At 54.9% G+C, this 27634-nt stretch overlaps 1 protein-coding gene across 1 annotated transcript; it reads right to left on the bottom strand.

The window, feature by feature from the left end:
- Positions 1-33: 33 nt before the first annotated feature.
- MMP2 (matrix metallopeptidase 2) lies at positions 34-24501 on the bottom strand. The gene is made up of 13 exons (XM_081274610.1): positions 24048-24501; positions 21051-21277; positions 20025-20173; positions 18897-19025; positions 18491-18664; positions 15579-15752; positions 14742-14915; positions 12995-13150; positions 11483-11624; positions 7416-7552; positions 6118-6277; positions 2338-2447; positions 34-914 (listed from the first exon to the last, which is right to left on the bottom strand). Exons 1-13 carry the CDS (start codon positions 24198-24200, stop codon positions 811-813), a joined length of 1989 nt encoding a protein of 662 aa, XP_081130736.1. The 5' UTR covers positions 24201-24501; the 3' UTR covers positions 34-810.
- Between the last annotated feature and the right edge of the window lie 3133 nt (positions 24502-27634).

Below are 27634 nucleotides of genomic sequence, written 5' to 3'. Positions count from 1 at the left end.
TGGGGGCTGAGAAAGCAGACGGCGACACGGCCACTCATTTGGTGTCTTTATTTATACTGGTCACCACTTCCCATGGGGAACTGTTGAAAGGGGAGGCAGAGGGGCGGAGCGGGAAGCCAAGGCTGGGTTGGCCTCCATCCAGTGGAGGCTGCGGGTGGGGAGGGCGTCCTAAATGGAGTGACCTGAATGGGCCAGCAGCGCTGGTGGGCTGGCATGTGTCACTCAGTGACTTCAGACCACCTGAGCCCTTGTGTCCTGGAATGCCATAAGGTGGAAATAAAAAAATCACAAGAACAAAGTGCACACAAAGCAAACTGCTGATGTAGGGAAGGTTCTAAGGCAGCCGGCAGTGAGAAGCCAGGTGTCTAGGGTGGCCACCTGGCCACATCCCTACCCCATGGCCCCATGCCAGGCTGTCAGGCCACCAGTGCCCTCTGAAGACAGTCTCTGTTGGCTCTGAGGGTGCTGGGAGCCACAGACGTTTGTGGGGGGAGAAGAGCCCAAAGTGACGCAGCACCAGGTCAGCCCAAGGCAAGGCTGCATGGACAGTATCAGGGCATCTCTTTGGGGGGGGGGGGCTCTGAGGGGTGTGAGACTCTAGGGAAGGGACACTGGGAGGGGTACAATCCAGCACCTTTCTTTGGGCAAGGATGAAGGCTCTCTCTGGACTCTTAAATTACCAGGTGAGGGTGAGAATGCTGATGAGCAACAGAGCTGAGGGCATGGGCACAGGCCCCTCGGTCCCTCCCTGGTGCTCAGGCCCCGTGTGTGGAAGGGACCCACAGGAAGGGCCTGCAGAGCCTGAGCAGCTCAGCAGCCTAGCCAGTCGGATTTGATGCTTCCAACTTTCACGCTCTTCAGACTTTGGTTCTCCAGCTTCAGGTAATAAGCACCCTTGAAGAAATAGCTGTGACCTGGGACAGAGAGGGAAAAGAGGCTGTGACCACCCATCCTGAAATTCTGGCACTCCCAGAGGATTCCTGGGAACTGGAATGTCTGCCTGGCACAGGGAAGAAGGTTTTGAGCCAGAGAAAACCCTTCTGGGGCCGAAGGAAGGGAAATGCCTATGGGAGTAAGGTCTATGATGGGGACAGAGACACCAACCTCTTAGAGCGTGAGATGGATTAAATTAGATGATATGCTGTTAGGAATAGTGTGAGTACTCCCCTTGGCACAAGCATCCAACCAAGCACTTTCCTACACCCGAAGAGGGCAACCAGGAAGCGTCCAGCCCTCCCAGGCCCACAGATGGCTTTTATGCGGCTCACATGAGCTTCTTTGTTTTTATCTTTCATTCTGAGTAAGTTGCCAACATGGAAACATCTGGAAATGTCACAGGAGTATAGACTTCTGGCTTCTTTCTAAAATAACTAGAATATCTAAGAACATGAGATCTCAATCTGTGCAGGCTGACCACTGTCAGAAGCTGCAAAGCAACTGGGCCCTCCTGCACACTCGCTGGTTCCCTACAGACCTCACTACTCCCTACTGTCTCTGCCTCCTCGTCTCACCTGTGCTGTGTGGCCCATCCAGGCTTCAGAGTCTGTCAACTCCCTCTCGTATATATGATCCTACTTACTTTGTTTCAAACTCTAGCACACAGTAGGTGCTCAACAGATGTTCAGTTGAAGATAATCCTTAGCCTCACACCTGACCGCACACTTAGCCTTGCACCTGATGGTACAGTCCTTCTACTTGCTCACGTAGGACCTCTGGCCGCTGGAGTTCAGACTCTGTGCTGAGCATATAGTAGGGACTCCAAAGGATCTTGAGGAATTGAGTGGAAATTGCCTCTCCAAAGCCAACTTGAACTCATTTCCAGGGCCCTAGAGAGCTCACAGGGAGCCTTCTCAGGATACAGCTTTCAATTCTCAGTTCTATCCCTTGCTGATGATGCTGGTTCTATCTGGCTCAGCAAAGGAATGAACAGAGAGCCTGGCAGAGTTGGCCTTGTCCCCAGTGGAGCGCCCTTCTGCTGATGGGAGGCAATCGCAGGCCTCTTGCAAAACCCCAAAGGGCCTGGGCCAAGCCCCAGAATGAATCCAGGGCACCAGGCCATGTTGCTGGCCCCCTCAGGCCTCCCTCCCTGCCCCCACCCTGGCTGGAGGCCCTGCAGCTGTGTGAGGGGCCTTTTTAGGTCTCACTGCCTGGAGCCTGGCTGGGGGAACAGAGGTCAGGGGTCTGGACGCCTTCCCAGCACTGGGCTGAAGGGGCTGGTTTGTTTCCTGGGGCCCAGCATGCCGGCCCTGCACAATGAAGGAGTGTGTGCTGGAGCGGAACGCCCCCCCCCATGGGGGTGGGGAGTCCTCGAAAGCGGACAGAGGCCTGGGAGCTCACCACCGCCCTGCAGGTCCACAACGGCATCCAGGTTGTCCGAGATGGCGTTCCAAGCATCGGCGATGAGCTTGGGAAAGCCGGGATCCATTTTCTTCTTTACCTCATTGTATCTGTCAGGAAAGAGAACGAGACACGGTGGACCAGTAGGCCTCTCGGAAGGCCACCTCCCCGAGATCTGAAAGGGAGAGAGGACCCAGAGGATGGCTCCTGAGGGGGCCTGGGAAACCCGAACTGGCCCTTCCAAGAGGCACCCAGAAAGAGGACATGTGCCAGGAGTCGGGCCAGGGTCTGAAGCCCAACACCACCACTCGCTGAGGACATAAAAACAATCTTGTGATCGCTGCCAGGCATGCAAAGTGTCTGCCTGTCCCTGAGCCTAGGACTTGGTAGGTGTTTGAGAAATGTTAGCCCCTTACAAATCCCTGCCGCAGTCTGAGGAGCACTGGCCCGGGGCCCATGGAAGGGGACCCTCGCCCCATCATTCTGTCACTGTGCAGTTTGAACAAATTGCCGCTGCCTCATCTGTCAGGAGGTGATGACAACCCATGTCCTGGGAGATGACAGTGGCCGGGAGGGTGAGGCTATAATGCAAGGTGGCTAGGCCTGTTAGTCACAGGGCGGACTACATGCCACCTCCGTCCCACCTGAGGCTGTCGGGGTGCGTACTTACTCAGGGCCCCGCCTTTAATTCAGGTAAATACCTGGAGCCTTAGCTGGCTGGCTCTTCTCCCTGACTCTGTCTTCTTAAATTTTTTGGAAAACTTTTTAAATGTTGCAGTCATTTTGACTTCTTTGTTTCTCCACCCTCTCTCAATCTGTTTATTACACTCTAAATATTTAACTAGCTCCCACTCTATGCCTGTGGGTATCTCAGTCAACAAGGTCAAGTTGTCCCTCAAGGAGAAAATCTTCTAGACCCCTCTGTGTTTGAGTCCCATCCTGGAGGGAGCCACGCTCTCCTCTGTGGAGCTCTGAGCCAGTTCCTTTCTTCACATGGCCAGCTCCCCTGGGGTCCCAACTTCTCCTGTGGCTCCCTACGACAGGGCCCATCCCCCTCAGCCCATCACCCCCAGAACTGCCAGCATTCCAGCCACATCATGGACCTTCCCTCTTGCAAAACCTACTTCTTCATGACTTGGGTTACCAAAAGCAAGCTCCCTAGCTCAAATCCCAGCACTCCCCGCTGCCACCCCTCCACTGACCCCTCCAGTGACATCACCAGGGGGTTATGATGGCTCCAAGGTTGTGGCCCATGCTTGAACTTGCCCTCATTTCTCTCATTCTCCCCCAGCAAACGGGAAGAGCAGGAGTCAACCCCACTGTATAGATGAGGAAACTGAGGCTGAGAGAAGTGAACCCATTTCTTCTCCTCCAGGAAGAACACAGTGGGATGGCATGCCATGTTGGCTTGGAAGGGGACTCTGTGTCTTCTTCCCTTTTCCCCTCTGCGCCCGCCATCTTGAACAGTGCTGCTCATGGGCTGGCACACTGCTTGGAGAGGTTTCACGGGTGGTTCTCCTCTGCAGCGTAGAGCAGGTATGAGGATATTTGTGTTCCAGCTTCCTAACCTGTGTGTCTTCGACCTTCTTGAGCATCATAGCGTGGGGCTGAAAATAGCACTTACCTAAAATGAGAAATCCGGGTGCCATGCACAGCTTCAGGCCAGGGCTGGGCACTAGCCCATAAGGACAGACACCATCATTTGCCTCCAGTGTATTCCAGTCACTTTCACTCTGTTGTAAAACTCCGCAAGGACAGGAGGTGAATGTTCCCTGAACACTACCTCCCGGCACCTTGCTAAGTGCCTGGCACATAGAAGAGGTTGCATATGTATCTGTGGGCTCAGAGGAAGCTTCACAGTATTCTGGAAGCTGCTTCTCACCTTCCATCACTCAGGGGGTCTCTTTCTGTCTCCAGTAAGTTCTGCCTCTGCAGTCTCAAGCTCATCAATGACCTCTTCTGGGAGAGATGTGTCCTTTGGAAGCCCAGCCCAGGGCCTCTGAGCAGCCCTTGGGCTCCATCCCTTCCACAGAGAGCTCAGGGAGCTACCTGGGTAGTGCAGGTGGTCCACCTTGGCCCCTGGCTTTAGGAAGAGGTGGGCTTGATATGGAGAAGGCCTGGGAGGCAGATAACTTTGCCTGGAAACCCAGCCGGGCACTGCCACAGCCTGTGAGTCAGCGTGTGCGCATGCACACTCACGCTTACACATCTGTTCTCGTGTGTGGCCACATATACGGTGCATGGGAGGGGTGACTGTGAAAGTCCTTCCAACACTTGCCAGGAAGACTGCAGGGCTTCCCGATTCTAAGATTCCTGTTTGTGTGATCCTGTGCCTCTCGCGATCCAGGGTTCTCAGATCTGAGACTGGAGCACCTGTGCAGCTGAGATGCCACTCGTAGCAGGTGGGTGTGGTTGGGAGTATCCCAGGGCCTGTGGGCGGAAGGCCCACTCTGTGGCTGTGGGCGGAAGGCCCACTCTGTGGCTTCCTGGCAGACTGTTTTCCTTTTGATGCCTGAGATATCAATCAGCTTAGGTCGCTAAGTGTCTTAGCATTCCACCCCGACACTGGCAGGCTGGGGACATAAGCAGCTTTTAAATCAGGGCAGCTGGGGCAGGGAAGGGGGCCTTGGAGGAAGCAGGATTGTTTGGGGGTTGGCAGATAACATGTCCCTCTGAGGAGCTCCTGGGTAGGAGCCAGATGTAGTGACAGCCACAGAAGAATGGGGCACTAGTGGGGACAGGATGGAAAGTCACCCCCATAACCTTCGTGCACCAGTCTGGCCTTCCTAAATGACCAAATGAACCAGAAGTCACAGCGGAGAAAGCAAGGGGCGGGCAGAGAGGAGAAGCCGCCACCCTGGCTCTGTCCTGGTGTATCCATGGAGAAGCAACTTCCAGCTTATTTCTTTGGGCCTCAGTTGTTAAGTGTCAACAATTGTCATCAAACTCCTAAGACCTGGGCTGCCTCTTGCCAACCAGTCCTGGGCATGGGGATGTCCAGCTCCTTAGTCCTGATAGTGGCTTCTCAGAACTGGACCCTTCTCTTCAAATGACCTGGAGCAGAGACAGAGCCACCTGCCTCCAAACTGTTCCCCTGCCAGTCGGCTCCCACAGCCACTGGGCCCATGGTGGACACTCCAGAGAGTTCCTGCTGCTTCTGCAGGTTCCACTGTGGATCCTGGCTCCTGTGAGCGGCGGCTGCCTTTGCATGTCCCTTCTGCCACCCCTGCACTCTTGTGCCCACCTTTTGAGACTCCACTACATCAGGGGCAATGTAGACTAACTAGTATGGTCTCTGGGAGAGCCAGGGTTCGAAGCTTCACCTGTCACCACATGGCAATGGGACTTTAAGCTAGGTGTTTAGCCTTTCTGCAAAATTTCCTCATCTGCAAAATGGGAATAATATCAATCAGTGTCTCCCAGAGCCCCTAGAACAGTGTGGGGCGCACAGTGTTGACAGGAGCAGCTGTTATCTTGTCTTCATTTTATTCCCTCCTTCAGTGAGTCATCCGAAGAGACGGGCTCCAGACTAGAAGTGGACCCAAATAGAAGGCAGCTACGAAGGCCAGGAGACTCTGACCAGCGTTATGCCAACCGTGTGCACAAGGATGCTTCACTCCTTGGTGACTTCTTAGAAGGGATGCAGCCCTGGCAGGTCAGAGGCCAGAGAGGGGCATTCACGGCCCACTGATCTCTGAACTTGACCCAGGAGGCATTGAGCCACAGTGTCTTCTCCCACGCAGTCAGCTGCGCTGCTCCCCTGCCCACAGCCTCCCTTACCTCCAGAATTTGTCTCCAGCAAAGATGTAAGTCTTCTTGTTCTTGCTCCAGTTGAAGGCGGCGTCCACTTTCTGCACATCAGGGGGCAATCCCAGGCTGGTCAGCGGCTTGGGGTAGCCTCGCTCCAGGGTGCTGGCAGAATAGACCCAGTACTCATTCCCTGGGGAGGAAGAGAGGGTGCGTTGGTGGCTGGTGCCAAGTCCCCCAGGCCAGGCTGTCCCTCCCATCATCTGTCTGGCACGGGACCCCACGACAGCCATTTTCAGTGGGGGACAGCTTCCTGCTCACATAGGGGTTCAGTGCTGAAATTGGACCCCACACACAGGGTTTTGTAAGTCAATCACAGAATATAGAAAGTGTCAGGCTGAAAAGGTAAGTGTGAGTCGGTGGGTGAGATGGAGCCCACAGAGTGTCATGCCTGCCACAAAAAGGCACATGCCCTGACGGCCAGCAGCTGCCCTGGTCAGGACCCAGGGTTGCCGTGGATGGAGAGGGGAGTTGGCTGGGGGAAGAGAACAGCTACACATGGTCTTGATGAGCCTCCCACACTCTAGAAAGCCTTTGCTGAGCCCCACCTCAGGCCAAAGCAGGGACCCATTTGGTGGCCCCATCAGAGCCCGAACCTTATCCCCTCCTAGCAGCCTGGGGATCTGTCTCCCTGAGCAAAAAGGAAGAAGCTGCATTCCCAGAGCCCAGCAAAACCCAGGACATAGTACCTGCTCAAATAAATATCGTAGGAACCAGGCTTCCCACACTTCAGCCGTGTGCACCGACCTGGAAGATTTTTCTATTTCCAGAGACTCCTTCATGCTGCTATTTACTTATAATTTTTGCTTTCAGTGAATTCCACTGGAAATCTTTAAAAATAAATTTCTTTCAAAAACTTTAGGGGACTGCCTCAGTGTCATGTATCAAATATTCTATTCCTATACTAACTACTTCTGTTTAAAAAAACAAACAACAACAACAACAACAACAAAAACGTGTAAGCTAAAAATGAAAACCAGCAGTTTCTAAAAATTCGAACTCAAGCACCCGCCTGCCAAAGGTTCAAAGAAAGATGTCAGAGACGCACGGGCTCTAAAATGAGATTTCTTCCTTCTTGAAAAGGAAGCAGAAAGATTGAAAGATAATTCAAAAGAAAGGAGACGTTTCTATGGGGGTGAAGTTCTCTGGTGTCAGGTGACAGATGAATCCCACGCTCTGGGACGCGTTGCTGAAAGAAGGAGCAGAGGCACACACAGGCACCCGGGGACTGTGGTCTGGGCCGAGGAGAGGGCCTGGGCCATCCCACACACCTGCGAAGAACACGGCCTTCTCCTCCTGAGGGGCCTCGTACACAGCGTCGATCTTTTCCGGGAGCTCAGGCCAGAATGTGGCCACCAGCAGGGGCCCCATAGGCTTGTCCCGTGGATTCACTGTCCGCCAGATGAACCTGGGGACAGGAAGAGGACACATCTTAGGAAACCACACCTCCAGTCACCCAGGAGCAGCTCTGACCACATGTGCCTCCCCAGGCCCACCAGAAGCACCCCAGTAATGCTCCTATGGTGCGAGGGGGAGACAAGATCAAAGGAAGGCTGGAGGAGGAGGGAGGTTTGGTGGAGTCCCTCCGCAAGGTGCTGGGGCTGAGAACAGCCCCTTTGCTCCCTGCCCCCACTTCCTCCTCCGGCAAGCCTCCTCTGGCTACCTCAGCGGACACCATGTTCTTCTTTTTTCTCAGCTTCTCAGAATCACCAGTTCTAAGAGTCTGGCGTAATTGTCTTATCTCTCCACCGAGTATCAAACACTTTACGTGCCTTGTAAAATTTAATTCTGAAAAAGAGTCAGTCTAGTTTGCACACTTGATGGTCTATCCGGCATCTGCTATCTATTTCCCCCTCACCCTTTCTCTGAAAATTCACATGTATGCCCCACCCTTCTCCACCACCACCAGCAGCAGCCCCCACTGCCTGTGACCCAGGCCCTATTCTAGGAGTAGATGCTGATTCGTCTAAGCCAATGGTCCTCAGAGTGTGGGCCCTGGGCCAGCAGCAGAAGTATCACCTGTGGATTTTTTAGAAATGCAAATTATTAAGTCCCCCCCCCCCCCACCATGAGATCTATAAAGCAGACTCTCTGGACTTGTGGCCGAGAATTTGCATTTCTGTAACCCTTCCAGATGATTTTAATGCACACCAAAGTTTGCAAAGTTCGGGTCTCAGCCAATCAGAGCCCACCGTTCCCTGGCGATGGTTACTGACTCAGCAGCTACCATGACTCATGTTGGCACAAGACACAACAGATAACTTGTATCTTATCATCTCACTTCTAGATGTGGTGTGTGTGTGTGTGTGTGTGTGTGTGTGTGTGTGTGTGTATCTCTGCTGGATTTGGGGACCCTTTCACCCCAATTGCACTGGCACTGTTCTCTTAACCAAGGGAAGCCCCAGCCTTGGGATAAAAGTCAATGTCAAGAATGACACTGCATCAATACCTCGAGTCAATGACCCTCTTCTGCCCCTGGAAGCAGCCTTACCCCTGGACACTATATCACATAAAACCAATTTCTCTCCACTGCTTAAGCCCTCATGAGTTCACAACCCGAGTGGAGGGTAATTTGGTTCCTTGCAGCAAAGCCTCCTGATACAGGAAGGTGTCATGACCCTTATTTGGCCAATGAAGCACAGAGAGGTTTTGGACTCTAAAAGCCAAGTTGAATCACCCTGCAGCACCATCTTCCTGCCCTCCCAGCGTCTAGCACTGATTTTTGCATATGTTCAGTGTGTAAGTATTTACTCATTAATTCAATGAGTCGCATCAAAGTCCTTTTGGAAGAAAGTGTGATATGGCAGGTTGGGATGGCTCTGGCTGGGCCCCTCTGACCTCTGCACGCTGCGCAGGGCTTCCTGAGCAAGAGCCCAGGCTAAGGGCACTGCAGGAGGGCAAGGTTCCCACTCACCTCTTCCCCTCCCACCAGGGGGCTGCAGGCTGGCCCTGGGGCCTGCTGATGCTTGATTCATCATTGCATTTTGGACCTCGGTTCTCTTTGCCTCTGCCATCTCCTTCCTGGCGAGGCAGGGAGCGAGGGCATCTGCACCCTGGCACCTGGCCCTGTGCCTGGAGCAGAGGAGGCTCTTCACAAGTTCACGCTCCCTGTTCCTCCCTGCGTAAGTCAGGAGCTTTCACATGTCCGTGGAGAGACTTTGCAATTTTTTCTGTCTCTTGCAATAACCAACCGGTCACCCCATCGCCACCCATCAGAATCCTGCTTCCCCTTAACGCCTGTTCAAAGGCTGGCTCCCCTGTGAAGCTTCCTAGGTTGTCAACAAAAGCATTTGCTAATGCCTCTGCAGTCTCGTTCCTTTCATTCTGTTGCATATGACTATCAGTTTTTTTATGCCTCTGTTTCCCAAACCAGACTGGTGAGGCACAGGTTTTAATGTGCATCAGAACTATTGCAGGACTTTGCTACCATGCAGATTCCAGGGGGGGGGCCTGCCTTCAGAGGGTGCAGCCAAAGGGCTGGGGGTAGAAGCCCACCTTTTTAAAAAAAATAGTTTTGTGGATGCATAATGGTCTTTCAATAATTGCATATATTTAAAGCATAGAATTTGATAAGTTTGGAATTATGTTTACCCTGGGAGGCCATCACCATAATCAGAAGTAGAAATATATTGATCACCTTGTGCCCACTTAGCCTCGCATCTTTCCACAGTTGACCTCTGATCTGCCTTCTGTCACTGTAGGTTAGTTTGCATTTTCTAGAATTCTATATAAATGAGTTATATAGCATGTACTCTTTTTTTTTCAGGGGGGGGCAGTTACTGGGGATTGAACTCAGGGGCACTCGACCACTGAGCCACATCCCCAGCCCTATTTTGTATTTGATTTAGAGACAGGGTCTCACTGGGTTGCTTAGCACCTCGCTTTTGCTGAGGCTGGCTTTGAACTCTCGATCCTCCTGCCTCGGCCTCCCGAACCGCTGGGATTACAGGTGTGCACCACCGCACCCAACTACCGCATCTACTCTTGCCTAGCTTTTTTCACTCAGGATAATCATTTTGAGATTCATCCACACGGTAGTGGACATCACCTCTTGTTAATAGATTCTTTCTCATTTCTTTTAATTTAATTTCAATTACTTTCTTTTAATTTCTGAGGAGTAATCCACTGTGTGGGTGTGGCATGATTTCAGACACCCACACATTTAGCACTCATGCCCCAGGTGACTCTGGTGCAGGAGGCCTATGAACCTCCTTTTAAGAGCACTCATCTAGACACGGAGCAGGGCCTCCGTCCCCAATGCAGTCCTTCCCCGCCCTCCAGCTACCAAAGCCTCCAAAGTAACTGGCATAACAGATGCCGAGTAATTAGTGGTCAGTAGTAATAGCTAATGTGACTGAATACACTCACTCCATGTCAGGCATTGTTCTAAGCACTAAGCCCACTGAATCCCTATGAGATATGTTGGAATATTATCATTTTATAGATGAAGAAACTGAGGTACAAAGAAGGTACTTAATTAAGTTGCTATGATTAGGCAGCCGGCATGTGGGGGGTCTAGTGTTCTAATGCCAGAGTTCATCATCACTTCACCCTATGAATGGGTGAATAGATAGAGCCATCCATGGGTGGAAGGAGAGGGGATAAGGAGTAGGTGGTTGGCTGGATGAGTGGGTGAATGCATAGATGAATGAGTGCAGGTGAGTACGGGTGGGTGGATGGATGATGGAAAGCTAGATGGACTCTCTAGTGAGGACGTAGACACTGCTAGCCATCATCCAGGGCTGGAGGGCATTAGGGCAATGCTCAGACCTTAGACAAGTGAGAGGGGGCTTTACACATAGCATGAGGGATCTGGTCCCTCTCTGCCACACCCAGAGCAATTAGGGCATTGGAGATCAAGGCCATTCAAGGAGGCCAGTGGTAGCCTGGCTTGATCTCAGTTCTCCCCTCCATTTTACTTTGGGATGACCCCGTACACGGCCATCCATGCAGCTTTGCCACCATCCTTTAGAACAGACGTTGGGTGTGGCCACGGGATTTGCATCAGTGAAATATTCTCAGACATGATGTAAATGGAAGCTTTCAATGTCCTTGTGTGGTGGGATTTAGCCTCTTGCACCCTGTCATCTGCCATGAGTAGCCACTGACCCCAGAAGAACGAGTGACATACAGAGTCTACCTGACCCCCAACTGCACCTGGAAGTCTAGACACCCAGGACACCCACAGAGCTGAGGGTGCCAGCTACAGACGTGCGTGTTGTGACACAAGGCAAAGACTGGTCATCCTGGGTCCTCAGTAAAGGATGGGGACACAAGAATAAAGGTAAGGGGCAGAGGACAGAGGGCAAGAGAGAACAGACGCAGATCCTACACTCACCGGTCCTTGAAGAAGAAGATCTCACCACGGATCTGAGCTATGCCATCAAAGACAATGTCCTGTTTGCAGATCTCAGGAGTGACAGGTCCCAGTGTAGGGGTGGGGCCGGTGCCAGTATCAATGTCAGTGTCAGGGGAGACCCCTAGGGGTGGGAGGGACACCTGGATTTAGATTCTCCCCAGCTCCAAGGGTTGTCCCCAACAGGCTGGACCCTAAGGCTGCCCACGCATCTGGCTAAGGCTCAGAAAGAAATGTCCTCTGGTCTAGTGTTGGCCCAGGACTGAGAGGGGAGTGGAAAGAAACAAAGCTCACATACACCATCAGTGCTCTTCGTTAACGTCACCTGAGTGGGTTCTCGCTGCATCCCCAGGTGGGGGTCATCCCTATTCCCAGTTCACAGATGGGGGAACGGGGGCCCAGGAAGGTCGAGACACGGGGGCCGGAATTCAAACCTAAGGCTCAGGTTCTTATGCCGCCAAGAGTCAGGGCAGTCAGGGGGCTGCGTGGGTGTCCAGCAGCAGGGGTGTGGCCACTTCCTCAAGGGCAATGCCTTTACTCTCATGATAAGCAGCCACATTGGAGGACACTGAGTCCAGAGCGGTAAAGACTTGCTAGATCTCCTGCAGTTGGTCACTGACAGAGGCAGCTCGGGACCCTGCACCTCTGGGTCCAGATCTTGGGTTCTTTTCCAATTGGATGTTCCCCAGGCTTTTCCCCAAGCACCACTGCACAATTATGGCCTGGTCCAAATTTTATATACATACATATTTATATATCTATATCTATATCCATATATATATATATTTTCCTCCCCAGTACCGGTGATTAAACTCAGGAGTGCTTATCCACTGAGCCACATCCCCAGCCCCTTTTTATATTTTATTTAGAGACAGGGTCTCACTGAGTTGCTTATCGCCTCACTAAGTTGCTGGGGCTGCCTTTGAACTCAGGATCCTCCTGCCCCAGCCTCCCCAGACGCTGGGATTCCAGGTGTGCACCAAGGTCCACTATATTTTAAATTTCTTTTTGTAAAGAAATGCAGTGACTTTTTAAACTCTAGTTAAATTTACTGTGAGCAGATAATTAAAAATGAATCATTGATATCAGGGACTTGTGGTTATACTTCTATTAAATAAAAGCATATTAAGAAGACTAGAAACTTCCACTCCTATCTCATGAAGGTCTCTCCACACAATGGGAAACTCCAACTTGTGGCCAACCAACTCTCCTGGATTCTAACCACCCGGGTGACCCGGGGCCTGAAAGTTTACCATTCTCAGGTCACAGTTTACTCACTTAGAACATGGAAAGACCTGGAAATAGGGAGTCCGAGGCATCACAGGGAAGCACTACTCTGACACTCGCCAGGACCAGGTCCCCACCGCTCCCGCCTCCAGCCCTTGTCACCAACAGTCCTGGCCAGATGGGCCCTCCTGCTTCTCACACCCTGGGCCCCCTCCCAGATCATGTGACTCCCCAGGTCCCTGCACAAGCTCCCAAGCTGAGAGTTACCGTAGAGTTCCTGAATGCCCTTGATGTCGTCCTGTGACAGGCGGAAGTTCTTGGTGTAGGTGTAAATGGGGGCCATCAGGGCCCCAGGGTCCTGTGAGTGCTCCAGCCCCATGGCGTGGCCGAACTCGTGAGCTGCCACGAGGAACAGGCTGTACCCTGAGGGCCAAGGCAGGGAGAGAGGGACAAACAAGGAAAGATGAGACCGGGCCCAGCCAGGGGGACTGGGGCAGACATCCTCAGGGAGGGGCGGAGAGCCCTGGAAGCTGCACTCTACTGACTTCTCATGTCCTCAGAAGGCCTCTTGCTTTTTAGTAGAGTCAGCCAAAGTCCCCATGGCCCACTCCAGAGGGGGCTGCAGTGTCCTACAGAAGGGAAGCTTGAAGCACCTGCAAATCCCCTTTGTTAAAGTTCAAAGTCCCATGTGTTAAAAATTGTGCTTCCTGTCTCTTTGTGTCTCTATAAAGAGGAGGAACAAAACCTGCTCCTAAGCTAGGGTCTCCAGAGAGGTAGGAGGGGGGGCTGCCTGGCCAGCCCGGGGCTCTCCAACTCCTGCCCCAGGGAGAGCAGCGAGCGCCATTTCCACTTGGCCAGGCTCAGCAGACACGCCCCAGGGTGGGTTCACTGATGCCCCACCCCCCCAAAAAAAAGATATGTTCAGGTCTTAACCCTGGGAACCTGTGAAAGTGACCTTATTTAGAAATGGGGTCTGTGCAAATAAGGTCACACAATATTATGGTGATCAGACACCAGAGTGGAGTGGCCCTGGGTGCAGTAGGGCCCACGCCACCACAAGAAGAGAGAGATGGAGACGGCACGGAGCAGAGGGGAGACGGCCACGTGATGAGGGAGCAGAGAGTGGAGAGGGGCAGCCCTGGGGGACCCCTTGGGCATCCTGAGTTTAGACTTCTAGCCTTCCAGAAGCATGAAAAAATCCACTTATGTGGGTGGAAGTGGTATAGCCACTTTGTTGTGGCAGCCCAAGGAAACAAATTCAAAGTCACAGTCCAGGCAACGGAGAAGCCCACCCTCGGGTGCACAGCAGGTGAATCAGGCATGTCCACAGGCTGGTTTGGGCCAGCCTGTGGCCCTCGCCAAGCTCCCTCTCATTGTGAGGAAACAACATCAAGACATGCTGACTGAACCCAGCAGGCCCTGGGCCAGCCCTCTCACTGGTCATCGTAGGCCCTGCAGCCCAGAGTGGACACAGGGCCCAAGCACACTGTTCCACGGGGGGGCCAGGGGCTGTTCCTGGTCACTCTCTCACCCCCGCCTGAGGCCTGGAGGGTGGGGTTATCCCAGCTGGCTGTGTCCCCAGCACAGACGGGGACCACCATTCACAACCTGGCAGAGGACAGCTGATGGGTCAGGACAGTCTGGCGGCTCAGGGAGGGGCTCCTTTTCCCTGCGGTCTGCTGCCTGCCCAGCCCCTTGAGGCCTCTCCTGTCAGAGTGGGGATGTGTCCAGGGAGAATCGCCCTCTGGGACTCCACATGCTGCGGCAGCCTCAGCCCTGGAGGTGTGGCCGAGGTGGCAGGCAAGGTCTGGAACAGAGGCCAGCTCGGGGGTGCGAGGGGCCCTGCCTGGAGGCTGCGTCTGCCCACCTGGGTGAGGGGCTGGCTGGGCAGGGTCTCTGCTCTAGGTGCAGGCCTGGGGTATGTGTCCCTTACGGGGGCAGGTGGGTGTCCGGGGGCAGTGTCGATGCTGAGGTGTGGAGGGAATGTCCATCTGCCCAGTGAAGGGCCTCCTACCTTGGTCGGGGCAGAAGCCCCACTTGCGGTCATCGTCGTAGTTGGCCGAGGTCGCACACCACATCTTTCCGTCACTGCGGCCGGCGCTGGTGCAGCTCTCGTGCTTGTTGCCCAGGAAGGTGAAGGGGAAGACACAGGGGGCCCCTTCGGAATTCCCTCCAACAGTGGACATGGCTGTGGGCAAGGTGCGTGGGTCAAGGTCACCAGGGGAGGACAGCATGATGCCGATGTCCACAGACCACGCTGAGACACCCCAGGCGCGGCAGCCAGCGCTCCCCCATCCCTCCACCAATCACCCTCTGCTGGGGAACACGTGCTGCCCCCTAGGGGACCCAGGCCCTAGGGAACTTGGAGAGATTAAGAGCTTGGCCAGGACAGGTCCTGCTAGGAAGTGGCACAGGCTCCACCCCGGCTGCCAGATCCCGGAGCTGCATTAGCTTCCTGGGGCTGTGAACCCAGGGGCAAGACACCAGGAGGCGGGGCAGGGCTCAGGGTCCCAACACACTCAACTAGAGAGCGACCAGCAGAGTCCCACAGGGGAGGAGGGCAGGATGGAGATGGGGGTGCTCCGTGGCACAGAGATACTGAGGGGAAGCAGGCCAGGAGGGGCCGGGCGGACAGAGGCAGAAAGAAACACCCAACGTGACCGCTGGTGTCACCAATTTGGCTGAACTGTGGTGACATTTGGGTGACACCAATTCTGCTGGACAACGTGAATGCCTCACGTGGGCTCTGACTTCTGCATCAGAGCCACCAAGGAGGTTGGGGTGGTCAGGCGGGTTTCTGAGAGCCAGCAGGGTGCTGGGCCCTGTGGGCAGGGGAGGCGGGGACACCCACCAGTCTCAGGGCAGAAGCCATACTTCTTGTCGCGGTCGTAGTCCTCGGTGGTGCCACACCAGCGGTAGCCGTCCGTGCGGCCCTCGGTGGTGCAGCTGTTGTAGGAGGTGCCCTGGAAGCGGAAGGGGAACTTGCAGGGCTGTCCATCGGCGTTGCCACCCATGGTGAACAGGGCTGCGAGTGGAGGAGAGAGGATGACTGAGAGAGAGTCCCCTGCCGGGGCACTAGCCGGCTGGCTGCCACCTGCCAGGTCACACCAGTGAAGTCGCTGTGTGGTTAAAATTCAAATATCACCTCTGCTGACTGGTAAGGAGCCGCTTCTCCAAGCTCCTGGAGAGAACCCCTGGCCCCCTGGCCACCTCGTCCCTGCCCTGGGACCTTGTGGACACCAGCCAGGAAACACATGTCACTCAACAGGGCCTCCAGAACCCTTCCCCAGTCCTGAGTCACCATCCATTCTGCCTGGTCAACACCCACTCCAGGTGGACTGCTAAATATGCCACCCATGGAGGGTGCGTCCCCATGAGTCTCTCCATCTGACAGACAGGGACACTGAGGCTCAGAGAACACTGGGTTCCAGAAGTGTTCCTGGTCACAGGAATAAGGACACGGATGGAGACTGACAACTACCAACACACTCATCTCCACTCCTCTCACACACCATCACAGGCAGGGGTGACCCTATGTGGCTTCACCTCCTGTCAATCAGAGGCCCTCTCCTGGACAGTCCCTCTGTGGTCCCTGCAGGAGGGAGAGGAGGGTCAGGAGGAGGAGGCTCTGCCCTTGGGAACTTTTCAATACACCCTCCAGGCTCCCGCTCCGGCCTCCCCGGGGCAGCCCTGCTGGAGAGCTGGGGAAGAAGGTGGGATCCAGGATGTGGCCTCTCTCTCTCTCTCTCTCTCTCTTAGGTTCTTCTCCTGCTCCCCCGTCCTCTCCTCTGTCCCAAAGCTACGAAATGGTGTGTCTCTGGAATTGCCAACTAGCAAAACCACAAGTGCGTAACAAGGACCATCTGTGCACAACGGCGCCAGCGGTGACCTCACCAGTCCCAGTTAACTCCAGCATGGCCAGGAAGGAGCCCAGGCCTCCTCCCACCACGGGACCCAGGACCCTGTCCTCTCTGTTCCACTCTCCCCTGAACAGGAGACACTGTCCCGTCATGCCAGAAACCATGGCACCTCAGGAAGAGAAACAGAGTCCAGAAACTGGTGGCCTCCGATGGGGAAAGGTGAAGTGTTAACTTCAACTAGGTCCAGCCCCGGGCCTCTGCCACCCAGAAAGCCCTTGCCTCTGCTCAGATCCTCCCTCCTGGGTCCAGTCCCCAGTGAGGCGGGCGGGAAGCAGACACTGAGTCAGCAGTCAGGAGGGTCTGAGTAACAGGAACCCCAAACAGGCACGTGGCGCAGGCCCACACCTGGCCACAGACCAAGTCGATGGCTCGTGTCCAAGGCAGGGAAAACCCTCCCCAAATTATGAAATACAGCAGCTTCGCCTCCTCTTCTTGGGGACCCCCTGTTCCAATTAGAACAGCTGACTCAGGGAAGGTTAGTGTCACCTGCATGTCCCCCCAGGAAATACAAGATAAAGAAAATGTCTTCTTTAACAATTTCTGGCTTTTTATGGTCGATGGCTTGAACACTTACTTAACGCAGAGTTTAGCTTTGGTAATAAAGTGTAAACAGGAAGACAACTCGCAAACTGTTTGCTTCTTCTGTCAAGATGGACGCTGTCCAGTGCAAGTCACAATGGGGACAGACACTCCTGGACATGTACAATTATAGCCCCAAATGATAAAGACACTTTATAGGAACTGAAGATACTTTATCAGATGGAGAAGAAGGTAGCATTTAGACCCCCATTTTCAGATTTTTCTCCCATTTTCCCCAAATCTTCTGGGCTTTTGATCACGAGAATCATGGAGCATGTTGACTCGATCCAATATAGAAGACTATAGACTTTTTTTTTATAATTTATGATTGTAAGGTGTGTCAAGGATGGTTTTAGAAAGGATTGAGTCAATATCATTACCCTTTTTTTGATCCCACTCCTTCTCGATGGCTTCAAAGATCTCTGAAAATGTTATTTCAAATGCTGACAAAAACACACCCAGAAATATCAAGTCAAGCTTGATGTCTTCGTCAAAACAGAGATAGAGGATGGACAACCCAGATGAACAGAAGGACAGAGTCCACAAGAACCAGACAGCGGACTGCGAGCCTGCATACACACACACACACACACACACACACTGCAGCTCTGTCAGCGGGACCTGTACAGGAACAGTGGTCGATAGTCCCAGGGTTACAGTCCCCAGCCACGTCAGGTTCCAGCTTGGTCTGAGACCTGCCTCCCATCCAACAGCGAGACTCTCTACCCCATCCCAAGCCTCTTTCCACCCTTGGAGCCCTCAGTCCTGACTGGAGTGTAGAAATGGTCCCACAGAGAACCACTGGCCACTTTAGTGGTTCTAACGTTGTTCTCTCGTATGTTAGAAAGAATAATCAACACACTAAACCAGCCACTTCACAAACAGTGATGCTAACCGTGGCCTTGAAACACCTGCACTGACTGAACCAAACTGGGAAGGAAACCCGGTCTCAAGCCACCTAATGTCTCAGCCGACCACAGATCGTGACATCGTCGCCACCGTAGCACAGGGAGGTACAGCTTGCGATTTCACACAACAGTGGAGTCGCCCAACAATGCACCTCTTAGAACGTGTCCCCATCATCACGGGACACCAGGCTATAATGAATGACACAGGTGAGAGAGACACAGCAATGGCTCAAGACGGGACGGCCTGGGCTGGGGTCCTGGGGGGACCCTGGTTGACGGGCCTGTAGCGTTTGGAGATGGGGCTGTAGCAGGGAGCCCCCAAGGCTGGGGCCTGCGGTGGAGAGCGGGCTGCTCACCTTCGTGGGGGCAGAAGCCGTACTTGCCGTCCTTCTCGAAGTTGTAGGTGGTGGAGCACCAGAGGAAGCCGTCGCTGCGGCCCGCGTCCGTGCAGCTGGTGTACTCGCGGCCGTTGAAGAGGAAGGGGAACTTGCAGTACTCCCCGTCGGCGTTCCCGTACTTGACGCGGACCACTGGGGGTGACACGGGGCAGGGTGGGGGGTTCGACCTCCTGGACTTTCTTTGGACACCAGGCTTCCGAGTCCCCAGGGCTGTGACTTCCCTTCCCTTCCATCCGCCTGGTCCCACGGAAGCAGAGGGGAAGCCCCAGGTTGCTAGGGAAGCCATGGTCCTGTTGCCAGGTGACAGGAAGCTGCGGGGGGACTGGCGAGGAGGCCTGGGGCAGGCCGAGGGCCACCATCTTACCTTGCCCTTCTCCCAGGGTCCACAGCTCGTCGTCGTCGAAGTGGGAGTCTCCCCCGACCCCCGTGCCCGGGGCGAAGGCATGAGCCAGGAGCCCGTCCTTGCCATCGAAGGGGTAGCCGTCGCCATGCTCTGGAACACACAGGCCTCAGCTTCTGCTTACCCCGTGGACCCGGGGGCTGTCCCTACCCCAGTCTGCACTCCTGCACCATCTGCCATCTGTCCCCAGCCCCTGACCCACTGGGGTGACCCAAGGATGGTGAACACAGGGCGTGAACGGAGAGTCTGTGACCTGACTCTCACCATCGTCTGGTCCACACGACCCCCTTCCGGGCACCACCTGCCTTCGCTGACTGTGCCAACCCAGGGACGCTGCACCCACCCACAGGCCTACAAAGCCACACCCATGTCCTCACCACTGACTCTTGCTGTCCTCAGGGTCTACCCTCCTGTCCACACTGCCCTCTTCACGGTGTCCCTTCCTTCATGTCACATTGTCACCCACATTCACTGCACTCACCCCCAGGCCTGCCTTGCTTCTGAGGTCTAGCCCTCCTAGCCCGTCTACACTGACTTTGTGCCTGTCCCCTGGACCCATTGCCACACCACCCACCTTCACGTCTATGTGCTGCCAGTGCCCACACCACCAGCCCAGCGGTGGCCTTGACCCCAGCTTCCAGCTGCTGACTCCCATGTCTACACTGCTCCAGTGTCTGACCTACTCTCCTATCCACAGCTCCTTACAGGGCCAACCGCCAGGATAGCCACTAGCCTTATGGGGACCTTGAACTCTTGAAATGGGACCTGTGTGGCCAAGAAACTGAATTTTCATTAAAAAAAAAAAAAGCCTTTAGTCATTTCAATTTAAATAGCCACGCGCACTTAGAGCTGCCCTTTGCTCAACAGAGCAGCCACTCAGGGCTTCCCCGGCTCCAGCACGTCCGTCCCCTGCGCTCCCGGCCACGGGGCTCTGGCGTCTGCCTGTGCTGTGCTGCCCCCGCTAGACCACCCCCGTGTCTACACCTGCTACTGCGCCCCTGAGTTGCCCAGGATCCCGGGTCTCTCTGACGTCCATGCAGCCCCCTTGTCTCTACCCACCCCCCAGCCCCCGCCAGCCCCTCTTCTGCCTACCCCAGCGGCCGAAGTTGATCATGATGTCAGCCTCTCCGTCATGGATGCGAGAAAACCGGAGCGGAGTCACAGAGCTCCAGACCTGGAAGGCGCGTGCGAAGGCATCGTCCACTGTCTCCGGGTCCAGATCAGGAGTGTAGCCAATGATCCTGGAGGGGTGGACGGGCAGGTGAGCACGCAGGCGTGTGTGGGAGGGTGTGAGGGTGTGAAGTGTGCTTGTGTGCGAGGGTGTGCATATGTGAAGTATGCTCGTGGGCAGGTGTGTGTGTCCGTGAGCATGCAAGTGCATGCATGAGCACAGAGGCTTCCCTCTGAGCTGTGTGATCTTAGGCAAGTTTTCTAACTTCTCTGTGCTTTATTTCTTTCCTTTGGGATGAAGGGATCTGGCACCAGAGCCCACACTGGAACACAGCCTTGCTACCCCAGGGCCCCTCCAATAAGAGTAGCAACTAATACCTATTACACTCTTGCCACACGTCAAACTCTGGAAGACCTTTATTTATACTCCATCTAGCTTAGTCCCACAATTAACCCTATGAGGAAGAGTTTTTAATGCCCCATTTTATGGAGTAGAAAACCAACATTTGGAGCCTCCAAAATTAAGAAGACCAGCCTGGTGCAGTGGTGCACGCCTGTAATCCCAGTGGCTCGGGAGGCTGAGGCAAGAGGATGGTGAGTTCAAAGCCAGCCTCAGCAAAAGCAAGGCACTAAGCAACGCAGTGAGACCCTGTCTCTAAATACAGTACAAAATAGGGCTGGGGATATGGCTCAGTGGTCGAGTGCCCCTGAGGTCAATCCCTGGTACTCCCCCCCCAAAAAAAGCCCAACACCCCCTGGTTAGTGAGTGTGTGATCTGGGTCCAGGTCTGTCTGACTCCATTTACCAAGAGCCTCGCATGCAATCCCCCTGAGATGGTCAGTCCTGACTAAAGAGACCTTGTGGGTCCCCTGAGCGGAGAAAGCCAGGCCCAAGGACACCTGTGTCCCTCAGCCCCATGGCCCTGCCTCCCCCGCCCTGCCCTGGCACCTGTAGGTGATCTGGTTCTTGTCCCACTTGGGCTTCCGGGGGAAGAAGTTGTAGTTGGCCACGTCGGGGTTGCCACAGCGCGGCTTCCTCATGGTCTCGATGGTGCTCTGGTCCAGCTCGCCTGTCTGGGGCAGCCCAAAGAACTTCTGCATCTTCTTCAGGGTGTCTTTCAGCACAAACAGGTTGCAACTCTCCTTAGGGCAGCCGTAGAAGGTGTTCAGGTATTGCTGGAGGAAATGAAGAGTCAGGGGAGAAGAAGCCATGGTCAGGTTGGTATCACTGACCAAATCAGGCTCCAGGGACCCGCCTCCAGCACTGAACCAGAGCTGTCACTCACTTGCTGAGTGACATAACAGCTGTAGAAAGCACAGCCCCACTACTGTGCAGGGAGCTTCTATGTGCTCTAGCATTGAAGTCATTAAACATTGACACATTCAATGCTCACAGGAATTGCAGATATTATTATCCTCAGCATAAAGAGAGGGAAAAAATAAAGCACAGAGAAGAAAGTTGCCTACAATCACACAGCTCAAAAATGGCAGATCTGGATTCAGGACCAAGCCATCTGACTCCAGAGCTCACAGTAGAGCAAAACCTTCCAGCACCTGTCCTTTACCCCTGTCATCTCAGCTAGCCACCTACAGCTGGTGATTTAGGGATTGTTCTCCTCCCTTTTCTTCACCAAGAGCTTCAAGGCTTATGAGTTTGAGCTCCAGCAGCAGATAGAACCTGGGTTCAAATCCTGGATCTGACATTTTCAAAAACAAAGTGGTCCTCTTCTTCAGTGGCTCTTGCCAAAGGAAACCCCAAACCAAGCAGTCCCCTGTAGAGGTTCAGGGACCAGCTGATTCATTTATCAAATGAATGCATGAGGGTGTCTATCATTTGCCACTCCTCAACTGCTGCTAGGGACAAGCCAATAAACAAGACAGGCATTTCTGGTCTCTAAAGTTCAAATCCCAGTGCAAGGTAGGGGAGGGGGGCTGATGGATCACACACAGATAAATGTGAAATTGAGTAAGTGCTAAGGGCCATGTTGGAGAGGTGAAAGGAGCCAGGAGATCTTACAACATGGCCCTAACCTCATTGTGGGTAGTCAGGAAAGGGGTAAAGAGAGTCTAACAACAATCACCGTAGGAGAGCAGCAAGGGTTACTGTTTACTGAGTGTTCACCAAGTGCCAGGTACCCTTGGAAGTGTCTACAGTAAGTGTCTACACCATGACTTCTCTTTTCACCCCGAGATGGGTACCATTATTACCCTTAGTTTGCAGGTGAAGAAACTGAGACTCTAGAAGTTAAATCAGCTGCTTGAGATTATCAGGCTATCCTGGTCCAGAGGTGCACGCCTGTAATCCCAGGCGCTGGGCAGGCTGAGGCAGGAGGATCTCCAATTCAAAGCCAGCCTCAGCAAAAGGGAGGCACTAAACAACTCAGTGAGACCCTGTCTCTAAATAAAACACAAAACAGGGCTGGGGATGGGGCTCAGTGGTCGAGTGCCCCTGAGTTCAATTCCCAGTACCCCCCACCCCGCAAAAAAAAAAAGAAAAAATGATTATCAGGGCATTTGGTTAATGTACTCCTTGACTTGAGGCCAGGGAGGCTAAGCCCAGAGCCCCTCTTCTTAAGCACTGCTCTGGGCAATCCAGACGTCTACTTGACGTGGAAGGTGTGAACTCAGAGACCACTGTCATGGTCCACAGTCCCACTCAGGCTAACCAATGGGGACAACACTATGCCAACCTGAAAAAAGTAGACCTCTAAACATTTAAGATCTCCCACTGCACCCATCCAGGGGACAGACGGTGTGTGTGTGTGGGGGGGGGTCAGGGGTGGAGTCACATCCTGAAGGTGCTTGGAGTGGGCAGAGGGCATTGGATTCCTGTTCTGCACAGATTGGGGCAGGGGCTGGCTGGAGGGTAAGGGATTTCGAGGGTGACAGAGGCAACGGGGAGACAGATGTCCAGTGGTCCCTGAGTGGGCCACGGCCCGCGGTGCTTTCAGGGCGAAGTGAGATGCTTTTCTGCTGCCTGGCCCAGGGCTTATGCAACGCTGAGGCCAGGATGCTCCGGGAGCCAAGAGCGCGCTCACAAAACAACATCTGAGCTGCAGCTCGGGAGCTCCTCCAGGAGGGAGGCTCCTGGCCGCTCTCCGACCCCGGCAGGGCTCAGTCCGCCCCCGCCCCACGCGCCGGGCTCACCCGCGCCTGCCACTCCCTCCCCCCACCCCGCCCGCCCGGGCTGCCTGGTCCTCGCCATCGGTCTCCTGACCCTTGGAGAAGTTCGAGGAAACTTTCCGTGGCTCACCCCTTGACCTTTCTTGCCAACTTACTCAGTAAACCAGGAGAAAAAAGACGTGCCCGGTTTCCCTCCTGCCCCAGTTATGTGCCTAAGGGTCCCCTGGAGTCCAGCGGGGACCAAAGATCCCTCTCCAGAAGTGTGCCCAAGTTCCCAGGAGTTTGCGAAGCCCCATTCTGGTCATCCTCCTGTGTGCAAAAGTTCACGCAAATGATCCGCCAAAGCACCACCTTTCCAAAGTCCCCCGTTTGCAAAAGGGACCTCTTAGGCTGTTTGCCAAAGGCCTACCAAGATGCTTGCCAAGGTTCTGATGCCGGCTCTCCAGATGGGTCCAAGGGTGGTGTGGGAGGCCTGCCCCTACCCGCCCCCCAGACACCCAAGCACTCCTTATTTGCAAAAAGAGTCCTTTCCAAACCTTTGTCAAAGCACCCACCCGTCTCCCCTGGTCCCTCCGCCTGGATGTTGTCCTTACTGCCCCCCCACGCCCCCATGTGTCCTGAAGGTTGCCAAGTTGCTGCTCGGGGCGTGTCCACTCACAAAGCTCCGCACTGTTTACAAAGCCCAGCCCTCCCTCAGCTCGCCCAGGACCCCCGAGCTGCTTCTGGGACCCTCCCCCGCGCCCGTGACCCCCACGGGGGACTCCCATCCTCTGCTTCCGAAGTTGGTCTAAACTTGGCTCCTGAGGCCAGCGCAGCGACTCACCACCGCCAACTCTTTGTCCGTCTTGGGGGCGACATCGCCGGGGAACTTGATGATGGGGGACGGCGCGGCGGCGGCGCGGCCCAGCAGGCAGCCCAGGACGCAGAGCGCCCGCAGCGGGCGGGCGAGCGCGACCCAGGCCCCTCGCGCCGGCATCCTTCAGCTCCCGGGTCCCACGCGTCGCCCGGGGGTTGCTGGCTCCGTGCGTGTGGCCGCGTCGCCGCGGGGCTGGAGCTCGCAGCTGCAGCGCAGTCCCGCGTGCAGGGGGCTCGCTGGCTGGGTCGCCTGGGCGTCGCGTGGCTCAGCCTCTCATGGTCCGGTGCCCGCGCCCTCAGCCCGCGCCGCGGCCCCTGGTCTCGCAGGTCCCGGCGGCCTCCCTTTTGTATGTTTAAAGCCCCAGAGGCCCGGCCTCCAGCCGCCGCCGGAGGGAAGTCTGGATTGCAGCGGAAACAAGGGAGGGCAGCGGCCAGATGTGGCCGGCTGGGCTGGGAGGGCTCTGGCGGCGCGGCTGGGGGAGGGGGCGCGCCGGGCCCGCCCCTCCGCCCCGCCCCCACTCCCTGGGCTTTTCTCTTTTTTTCCAGCCTCCGGTTACCCCAGGTCTAGGACTTGGCTACCAGGGCAACCTCCCCACCGTATAGCTCCAGAGCACAGCTGAGGACCCCCTGCCCATAAACATCTGGCGGGATGGCTCTGGGCCCTCGGTGTCCTGAGGTTGAAGGGCAGCAATGCTGGGGAGGACTGGAGGGATGCCCGGAGGTCAGGACACCCTGCAGGCCTCTGCGGGCAGGGATGAGATGGAGCGGTCAGATGACCAGGGGCATTGAATGATGAGCAGATGTTTGGAGATTTCAGATGTTTAGAGAGGGAGGCAGAGGTGAGAGGGAAAGAGAGGGGATTCAGGTGGGAGGTCCCAGCTAGTCTCCTTCTCTCTCTCCCTCCCTGCCTCCCCCCCCCCCATTTTTTCATCCCCCAACAGGTAAGTGCTGGCTTGGCCTCAATCCTAGTGGTAGAGGCTACATAGACCTAGAGGAACCAACACCCACAGTCTCCCAACATATGTCCTCTCCCTCTCGCAGAGAAAGACAATTCAGTAGGTGACAACTGTGTGGGAACTCCAGCAGGCTGGGGTGTGCCTGACCTCAGCCCCTAAACTAGTTAAGACAGTCAGGGAAGGCTTCCTGGAGGAAGCAGCCCCTGAGCTGGCACCTGCATTGCTAAGGGGTGGGGGTGCTGCGTGGGACTGGGGGAGGTGTCTTCAGCAAGAGGTACAGAGAAGGACCTCCCCTCTATCTGAAGGGAGAGGAGATCTGGCTGGAACCCTTCAACAAGGACCAGACTGAGAAGAAGGGGGTGGCACTGGGGTCAGTCAGCAGGAACCAGTTGGAGGTCACTGGATGGAAGGGTGAGGGGGCTCTGCCATGAAGAGGGTGTTCTGGGACAGCCTCTGCAGCTTGGGTCTCAGGGGGCTTGCAACAAGCACAGGCTTGCCCGGCAGGCAGGGCTGCTGGCTGGCCAGAGTCCACCTTCGAGGAGCCTCTGGGGAGGGACCTGGTCCCACAGGAGGAAGCAGCCAGTGAGCAGCCTGGGTTGTGGGGGATGGCAAGGCTAAGGTCAGCTGGGGAGGGGGATTGCTTCCAGCTCAGCCCCATTTGGCTGGCGTCCATGTCCTGCGGATAGCCGGAGAGCCAAGTGGGAGAGCCTGGCGCAGGCAGGGAAATGGAAAAAGTTGTCTCACGAAGGCAAGGGTTGCAGACTCGCGGCCTGTGTGCGCAGCCGGAGCTGCATCTGGTTCTCTTTTCCCCCCAAAAAGACTGGGGATTAAACCCAGGGCTTGGCACATGCCCTCTGCCACTGACCCGCATCCTCAGCCTCCAAATAGTATTTTGAAATTTGGAAGACTTTATGTTAAAAAAAAATCAGGATTCCCGTTTTTCTTTTTAAAATGCCCCCCAATCTGGCAATACTGGGAGCCAGTTTCCACGGGGGAGTCGTCAGCGGCAGCAGAGCCGTGGCCCCCTCTTACGACAGATGGGGTCGGGTTTGCCGCAGTCCACACCACTCTCTGTTGCTCTGCGCGTGACCCACTTCTCAGTTTTGCTCATGACGTTACTCATGGGTGTGAGGTTCTGAATGGTCTCTGGAAGTCCTGGAGCCTGTGCTTTGGGGCTCCTCTGGCGGGGACAGCTGGCTTTGACTGTATTGATTCCCTGCCTTGCTGGTTTGGGCATTCCAAGGACACTGGTGTCCACTGAAGGTGCTTGGTGCCCATTTAGTGCTGCCAGAAGTACAGAAGCCGCTCCCTGGAGAGAGGCCTTGGTGCCCAGCAGAGCAGCAACAGAGCCCAGTGGCTTGGGAGAGCAGGGGCAGGATCAAGCGGTAATGCATGTGGTGTTGGGCGTGGTGCCCACTCCCTGTGGCCCCCTGGGAGTCTCTTCCCATGCCTGGTAACCCTGCGAGCCTCAAGTGGATGTGGCAAGGTCACAAAACGAGAGCAGCCAGATCCACTGCTGAGTTAATATGCGAAAAACAAATCTTACCTGATAAACCTCCGAGCTTGAGGGGCACATTTCCTACAGCCACGTCTTTCAGCCAATCCTAATATAGATGTATAAGGGGCTGTGTGCCAGGTAGATTGTATCCCAAAGAAAGATAACGCTCAAGTCCCAACCAGTGGTGCACACCTGTAATCCCAGTGTCTTGGGAGGCTGAGGCAGGAGGATGGCAAATTGGAGGCCAGCCTCAGTAACTTAGCAAGGCCCAGAACAACTTAGCAAGACTCTGTCTCATAATAAAAAAATAAAAAGGGCTGGGGATGTAGCTCTGGTAATGGGCCCCTGGGTTCAATATATATGTATGCAGTGTGTGTGTGTGTGTGTGTGTGTGTGTGTGTGTATTCAAGTCTTAACGCCCACGAGTGTGTATCCTCCTAGGAAATAGGATCTTTGTAGATATAATGACATTGAGACCATACTGGATGCCGGATGGCATTACTGCAGTAATGGTGTCTTTATAACAGGGTGGAATTCCAGGCACAGAGACGCACAGGGAGAACCCCATGTGACCCCTGAGATCTGAGCAGTTCTCTTGAAAGACAAAGAATGCTGAGGACCTCCAGAGGCTGGGAGAGGGGAGGGAGGGTCTTTCTAGAGACTTCCATGGGCTTTGGCCCTGCAGGTCCCTCGGCTTTGAACTTCCAGACTGCAGAACCATCAGAAAATAAAGGCAGTTGTTCTAAGCCACCTGTGACTCAGTGCTTTGTCACAGCCATCCTAGTCTCCAGTGAGGTTAGGACAGGATGTAGGGATTTCTCAAGCTACGGCATGACTTTCCCTCACCATCCTTCATCCATCCATCTGGGAATTCCTTAAACAGCACGGCTCTGGGTGCCAAGGTTCAACAGCGTTAGGATGACGCTGGGGTTTTTTTTGGGGGGGAGAGGGGGTTTCAGGATTGAACTCAGGGGCACTCAACCACTGAGCCCCACCCCCAGCCCTGTTTGGTCTTTTATTTAGAGACAGGGTCTCACTGAGTGGTTTAGCGCCTTGCCTTTGCTGAGGCTGGCTTTGAACTTGCGATGATCCTCCTGCCTC

This window comes from Spermophilus citellus (genome assembly GCF_964194105.1).
Source record: "Spermophilus citellus genome assembly, chromosome: 18".
Lineage (NCBI taxonomy): Eukaryota > Metazoa > Chordata > Mammalia > Rodentia > Sciuridae > Spermophilus > Spermophilus citellus.
The sequence above is the reverse complement of the archived record's forward strand: the minus strand, read 5'-3'. Positions and strand labels throughout refer to the sequence as shown.